The sequence below is a fragment of the Cystoisospora suis genome (assembly GCF_002600585.1).
Source record: "Cystoisospora suis strain Wien I chromosome Unknown contig_1246, whole genome shotgun sequence".
NCBI lineage: Eukaryota > Apicomplexa > Conoidasida > Eucoccidiorida > Sarcocystidae > Cystoisospora > Cystoisospora suis.
In genome coordinates, this window is record NW_027154047.1 from 2,268 (window position 1) to 9,612 (window position 7,345).

General features: G+C 44.7%; 1 protein-coding gene across 1 annotated transcript in view; it reads left to right on the top strand.

Annotated features, from left to right (window-relative positions):
• The window catches only part of CSUI_002960 (abc1 family protein), a gene marked incomplete at its 3' end in the record, with an annotated part of 9,578 nt that extends 2,233 nt beyond the window's left edge, over positions 1–7,345 (top strand). The window contains exons 4-6 of the mRNA XM_068063158.1: positions 615–698; positions 1,715–1,849; positions 2,895–7,345. Coding sequence (XP_067924866.1) covers positions 3,902–7,345 — 3,444 coding nt within the window. The remainder of the gene's footprint in view (positions 1–614; positions 699–1,714; positions 1,850–2,894) is intronic.

Here is a 7,345-nt window from a genome sequence, read left to right on the forward strand (position 1 = left end):
TCTTTCATCTATCTATCTGTCTATCTATCTACCTGTACAGGTTCCTACATAAATCTCTATCTGATTGATGATATCCATGGAGGTTTTTGAGCCAAAGAAAATCGTCTCTCTATCCTTCTTGCACTCCAAGGTTGAAAAGCAGGTCGTGTTGTCTGTTAGTGAAAGAACAAGATCAGACAACGACAACAACGTCTTCTTTCTCTCTCTCTCTCTCTTATCGTAGAAGTCTTTTTGCTTCTTCTTCTTGTTGTTGTTCTTAGTGTGTATACATTCTTCCTCTCTCTCTCACGTGTCATGGTCCGTGCCGATAAGGATAAGGAAAGAAGAAGAATATGAACCTAGGAGAAAAGTCAAAGGCCGAAGGGTGTGTATGGAGACCTCCTACCTCCTCCGGCTGGAATGACACTCTCTCTCTTTTTCCCTCTCTCTGGGTATACATACATATGATATGTGTATGTGTATTCTTTGCTATAGGAGTAGTAGGTCATATATCTCCATTTGTATAGGGATGTATGTGTCTGTGTGTATGTAGGTGACGTAGTATGTGTCGTGTATGTATAGAGAGATTTATCATAGATGTGTCTGTTGCTCTTCTTGTGTATGATCGATCGCAGGTCGACGCACGTATACATTTCGCACTTAACTGTGGAGCAAAATCTTGCCCTCCTGTCCGATTCTTTGAAGCGGAATCTGTAGAGGTAAGAAAAAGAAGAAGAGGAAGAGGTTCTCTCTCTTTCTGTCTCCTGGTCATCAAAAAAGAACAAGATGGAGATACGTCTCTATTGTCTTTCTCTCGCTCTCTCTTTAGTCTTTGTAAGGATGATTGACGGATGCTTCCCAGTGTATAGTCACCACTACAGTCTCTCTGTCCTTCATATTTCCTTCTCTTACACGGCATCGGTTCTCCATCACGTCTCTTATGTGGAATATTTTTATCTATCAATCTGTCTAGACACCGTATGTCTATCATAGACATCGCGTCTCTCTATATATGTCTATATGTATATATATCTATATGTATAGGGTTGGATAGCTTTAGCTATATATGATATCCTACCTTACAATGATGATGCTGATGTACAGAGTTTTTTTGTGTATGTCTCAATCTATCTTTCGTCTGTCTTTAGTCTGTCTCTGGTCTATACAAGTAATAGGAAAATAAAACAGTAGGCACATGTCTGTCTATAGCAGGAGCGTGAATGTGTATAGATGAGCTATCTTCTCTTTTTCGTTGGTGGTCTTGAAAGAGAGAGGAGGCTGGGGATTGCTCCCCTCTCGCGACTTCTTTCCTAGTAACAAACAGGGTGAAATGCATGCGAAGTCCATAGAGGTCTTGTTGAAAGAGATTTTTTCTTTGATCTTCTTCTACTTTTCTTTTTCTTCTTTTCTTTCACCTGAGCATTCTACGTCATTTTCAATCTCTTTGTTTCCCTCTCTCTCTCTTCTTTTTCTTCTTCTTCTGTTCACATGCTGTTTTTCTTTTCTTCATTTCTCTTTGTCTGTACATACACCTCTCCTCTCATCGTCGTTCTCATGATCCTTGTCTCCCTCTTCTTCTTTCTCGTTTTCAATGTCTTTCTCTTCTTTTCTTCTTCTCTTGACGTCTTGTCTTTCTTTCTTTCTATCTTGGTGCGGGAGTACAGTAATACAGAGGATTTCTTCTCTTTTCCTCTTTCTCTCACATCTCTTGTGTTCTTTTCTTTCTTTGTTTCAGGAGGAGCTTCGTATCGCAGCTGAGGCGTTTTGCGAGTCGGATGGGAATGTTCGGGTGGATGTGCAGGGGAGGGTCCTGTGGCTCAGCAAAATCTTTGCGTGGTACGAAACAGACTTCGGTGCCTCCAATCTTAAGGTAACACACACACACACACATTCAAAGGGGAGAGACAAGAACAAGAAAAAGAAGAGAAGGAGGAGGAGGAGCAAGATTGAAGGGGAACTTCTTGGCCACAGACTCCCACATATTCATCACGTGTCTCCTTAGAAAAGATTACTCTTCCTCTACAACCTAGTTGTTTATCTTCTTTCCTGAGGGGTGATGTATCGGAGACCCTTTTTCCGTATACTTCTTGTGACCGTATATATATGTATATGTCGCTATTCAGAAGAAAAGCAACAACTTTCTCAGTGATAAGTCAGGCTTTTGAATAAAAATCTCCCTGTTCACAGTATTCACAAAGCAGGGAGGGAGAGAGGGGTGTATGTCTTGTCAAGCTCTTCAAGAGGAGAAAGAGGAACCTTTCTGTATCTACATTGCGTAGAGGTAGTCTGTGTGGCTATGTAGACAGATAGATCAAAGCTAGCTAGATAGATAGATACTTTTGGGCGAGAAGGGAAGCAGTGTCTTTGTTTGAAGGTTGTAGTGACTATGAAGAGATCCCCCCTCCTTTCTTTGACTACGGGCTAAAAGCACAGTGACCTCTCAGCGAAAGAAGAGTGGAGAGATCTTCTTTTCCTCCCTAGATTTTGCTTTCTCTACATGCTCGGAGGTATTTCCGAACCTTTTAGCCTCTTCATAGTTTTCTTCAGAGGGCATTCTCATTGAATAGACAGGTGGGCTGTGGAGGTGAAGAAGGAATTTCTTCTTGCGTCTATCTCTCCATATGTAAGTATGGATGTTTCGGGTGTATATACACATGAAGATAAGAGAAGGAAGTGAGGGGAAGTGGAGAGGGCATGTCTTCTTTTGCAGTCGATTTTGCTAGGTGGGAGGAGAAAAACTTCTCTGTATGTGAAAGAGGGAGAGTGTGCAAGAGAATACATCTATGCCTATCATTTCTACAAGTGTATTTCAACCTTTTACTTGTCTATATCTTCCTTTCAACGTCACTACGATGATGTCTTTCATTTTTCATACCTTCTAGCGATCTCCTTGGTCTTGTGTCTTCCTTTCTCAGGTTGCTTTGTATCTTGTTCCTTTTCTTCATGGAGAGAAACGCCAAGCGCTGCTTTCCCTCATCCATTCAGCTCGGCCATCATCACATGCACCGAGCCTACGCGAGTCAGACACGGCTACTACTGAGATATGTGAAATGCCGAAATCCAGCGCTGATAAAGCTCCTTCTCTCCCCCCTTCTATAGGAGGGCGAGGAACCATTGAAGAAGAGGAAGAAGGAGAAGGAGAAGAGGAGGAGGGGGTGGTACTAGTAGTAGTACGACTAGTAGTAGCAGTAGTAGCAGTAGTAGTAGCTTCAATAGTGATGGGAGTACTACGGCTAATGCATCTCTTCTCTCTTCTTCATCTCCACCGGCAACAGGTTCTTCTTCGTCCTCTTGTTCATGTACATCTGTCTCATCAGGTAGTATCGATAGTCATGAATCATCGATAGCTCTCGCTTCTTCTTCTCCTAGAGCTCTGGCATATCCTGCTTCTTCTTCTCGCCTCCTAGGTGCCTGTTGCGGGGCTCCCGAACTTCGACTTTCTTCGTCGTCCTCGCATGATCAAACAAGAAGAGACGAAGAAGGAGAAGAAAGATGTCGACTGCATGCCGAGAATGAAAAGAAGAAGACTGGGGGTGAACCTTCTCCTTCTTCCTCATCGGCGTTAGCGACGGCCTTCTTACCAGAGAATAAGTGGAGAGGATTACTACTAGGTAAAGACCAACTTCCTTCCTTTCTCTCTTCTGTCTTAACAAGCTCCGCTCCCCCCTCTGTCTTCAGTTCACCCAAGAACTCTCCCCGAAGAGGGGAGGGGGGAAGTGAACAAGATCAAGGGGGGAGGGGGGGTGAACAAGACCAGGAGAGAAGAAGAAGAGGAAGCCTTACAGATTTTTCGCGAGGAGGAGATCGAGATCTTCTAAGAGAAGAAAGAAAAGATGACGAAACAACGAATGAAGTAGTAGCAAGTCGTTTTCTTTCCGACCAAGTATCAGCTCTAGCATCTTCAGTCAAGAATATCCTCTCGATGTCACAATTGAAAGGAGAGAAAGATAACACTGACAAATCGATGGAAGCAAGTGAGAAGATGGAGAACAACGAGAAGATAGAAGGGGGTGACCAAGATCATGAAGATAAATATAGGCCATCATCATCATCATCATCTTCTTCTTCTATGATACGCGTCATAGAACCAACAGCTTTAGGTCTTGTCGAGAAAGATGACGCAGAGGAGAAGAAGACGAATGAAGAGAAGATTGATAAAGAGACAGCCGATGAAGAAAACCTGGACAAAGGTGGTCGTCAGCAAGCAAACAGATCTTCGGTAGAAGAAGGGGAAGAAGGAGAGACAAGTCACGATAAGGATACGAAGAAGAAGATGATGATGATAGCACCCCTACTTCCACCCGATGGAGTCACGGGACCACTGCAGAGAACTAATGAAGACGCGAAGAGAGAGAGTCCTTCTTCTTCTTCTCCTACCGGGGCAGGGGCAAGCGGTTCTGGAAGAAATCGACAGCGAAGTGTCGGTTTTCTTATAGAAGGCGAAGACGAAGATAAGGAAAGAGAGGAGGAGGAGAAGAAGAAGAACGAGGGAGAAGAAGAAGAAAAGAAAAGCCAAGTTTTATTCTCTTCCTCTCCATCTCGGCTCTCTCCTTCTCACCATCGTGAAAGTATTTGCGTAGTGCTTCATCCCCCTGTAGATGAGACGGAGACAGAGAAGAAGAAAGAAGAAAGAGAAGAGAAGACTTTACTAGTGAAGAGTGAGGTTGAGACAACAAGAGAAGCAGATGCAGAGGTTGAGAGAGAAAAGAAGAAGATAGAAGAAGAGGAGAAGAGAGAGAACAACGCTCTTATAGAAGGAAGAGATAGAGGAGAAGAAGATAAGAAAGGAGACCAGACAAAGGAGAAGGATGATGACGATGCTGACTTAAGCCAGGGAAGAGAATCAAGTAACTCTTCTTCTTTTTCTTCTGCCACTACGATAGGGAAAGATCAGGCTAGAGGTTCAGCATCGACATCTCCAACGACGGAAGATCGACGCTGGTCGTCGATGCCACCGTCTAATACTTCTCCGAGTAGCACAACCTCCCCTCTTTCCTCTGTACTGTATACAAGTTGGAAGAGCGATCTCTTCACTTCAAGTGTTCGGGACGAAGTTCATAGAGGAGGCAAATCAGACCAAGAAGAGAGTCAAGAGAAGACAAGAAAAGAGGAAGAGAAATCGAGAATTCCAGGGACAACAGATGCAGCAGCATCTTGCAAGAATGGGGTTCCGTCATCGTCTGCAGATGGTGGACATTCCCCTACTACTACTACATCTACTCAGAGAAACGGAGATCAAGAGAGAAAGACACCTCTTTCTTCTTCGTGCCTCAAGAAGAAGACCGATAAGAAAGAGGAAGAAGAGAAGCGCAACGTGTCAGCAGGGGGTGTCCCAGGTTCTTCATCGTCATCTTCTCTTCCTCATTTGGTATCGATCGAAGGATTGAAAGACAACGAGCCAAGAGCATGCTTCCCACCTGAGGTCTGTCACGTGACTGTAGATACACCTCTCGTATGGCGACTAACGTCAGCAAGAAGAAGAATTTCCTTCGGGAGTATAACTCAGGAAGAAGTGATGTCGAAGCTTGAAGCAGCTAAGAAGTATGCGGAGAAGTCTCAAGGAGGGGGCGGGGGGGATGACACGTCAAAGAAAGGTGAGAAAGAAGAGGAGGGAAAAGAGAAGAAGAAGAAAGAAAGGGAAAAGAAGGAGTCGGAGAGATTCAAGAATGAGAAGAGAAGGGCCCAAGAATCAGCTCGAGCACGCTGGGGGGAGAAGCTGAAAGGAAGAAGACGAGAAGACGGAGAAGAAGGGACAAGAAGAGCCAGAGATCGATATGATGAACAAGACGACGATGGAAGAAAATCCTCGAATATAAGCCGAGAGAAAAGTGGTAGGAGAGGTCGGGGGGGGCGTCATGGAGATGAAGATGGAGCGACAGATGATGGGACATTAGAAGAACGGGAGAGAGGAAAAGGTAGTAGATCACCAAGTGTAAGAAGAAGAAGAAATAGAGGCAGCCGCAGAAGTTCTTTAAGTCCTAGGATCGATGAGGCTTCTGTATCTGCAAGAAGAAGAAGAAGGAGTCTAAGTGCCTCTAGACGGTTAAGAGATTCAAGTTGTCGAGGAAGTAGCCGCAGTGTCAGTAGAGATGGAGAGAGAAGAAGCTGTTCAGCTCATCGTCGGTCATCTTCTTATTCTCCTTCTCCTTCATGGTCTCGTTCTTCTTCACATAGACATCGATCAACCGGAGAGACGGGGGAAAAGGAAGATGACGATGATCGAGAAGAAGAAGAAAAGCACCATCCACGCCATCGACATAGAGGGAGAAGTAGACGGTTAAGTCTTTTGCCTCCTGAGGTCGCTTTATCTATGTTGAAGTCATCTTCGTCTCAGAAATCGAGTTCTTCTAAAAGAGATGTCGTCTCTGTTTATAGTGATGCGTTGTCTCCAGGGGACAGCCGGGACAAAGAGGAGGAGGAAGAAGAAGACGCATTCTATGATGCCGATGAACTGACGTGTGAGAATCGTGAAAGAAGACGACGGAGAAGACATTCTTCCTCTTCTTTCTCCTGGTCTTCCTCTTCAACCCCACCTACGACTCCTGCCCATCTCTCTCGCCCTACACCTTCTTCTTCCTCTTCTTCTTCGTCTCCTACCGCAGTGGTGTCTCGTGTATCTGCACTCGATTTGATCAAGAAAAAGCCGCATGTGATCGATCCTTTGATTTATGATAGCCGGCGAATTATCTCGAAGAAGATCCCCCCAACGAATGGTCGTTTTACAGCAAGAGCTCTCGCACGTCTTTATAGTGCTTTAGCTCATGGCGATATCATCGATTCTCATACCATCGAGCTAGCTCGAACTCCAGCCACCATCGATGATAGTCTCGAGACACTTCTTCTCACAGGAGGAGGAAGTCGAACCTGGGGGCTTGGCTATCAATTGTACGAATGCCAGCGCATCTCCAATAGTCAGCTTGTTCATCCACCTCTCCCTAACAAAACAGAACTCAAGCGCATGCAAGCTGTACAGTCTTTCACACGAAGATCGAGTCTTGGGAGGGCCTCCTTAGCTCTAGGTGTGAAAGTGCTAATGAAGAAGCGACAGGAACTTCTCGTAGGGGGAAGAACAACAGGAGACAGAGGAGGAGGGCTGAGTTCTGGAAGTCTCTTGTCGATCCATCATCGTCCTAGCTTAGATGGTCGAAGAATCTTAACAGGAGGGGGGGAAGGGGTTCTGATGAATAGAGATAGTTGTATTCTAGCTTCATATCCAACCACTCCAACTGTATATACACCTGATCATTATCATCATCAAGCATCGTCGTCTTCTTCTCTCTTGAGAGAAGAAGAAGAAGGAACAACACGAGCCTTTATACATGATCAAGGAAGAGAAAGAGATGAAGAAGATGAAGAAGCAGAAGAG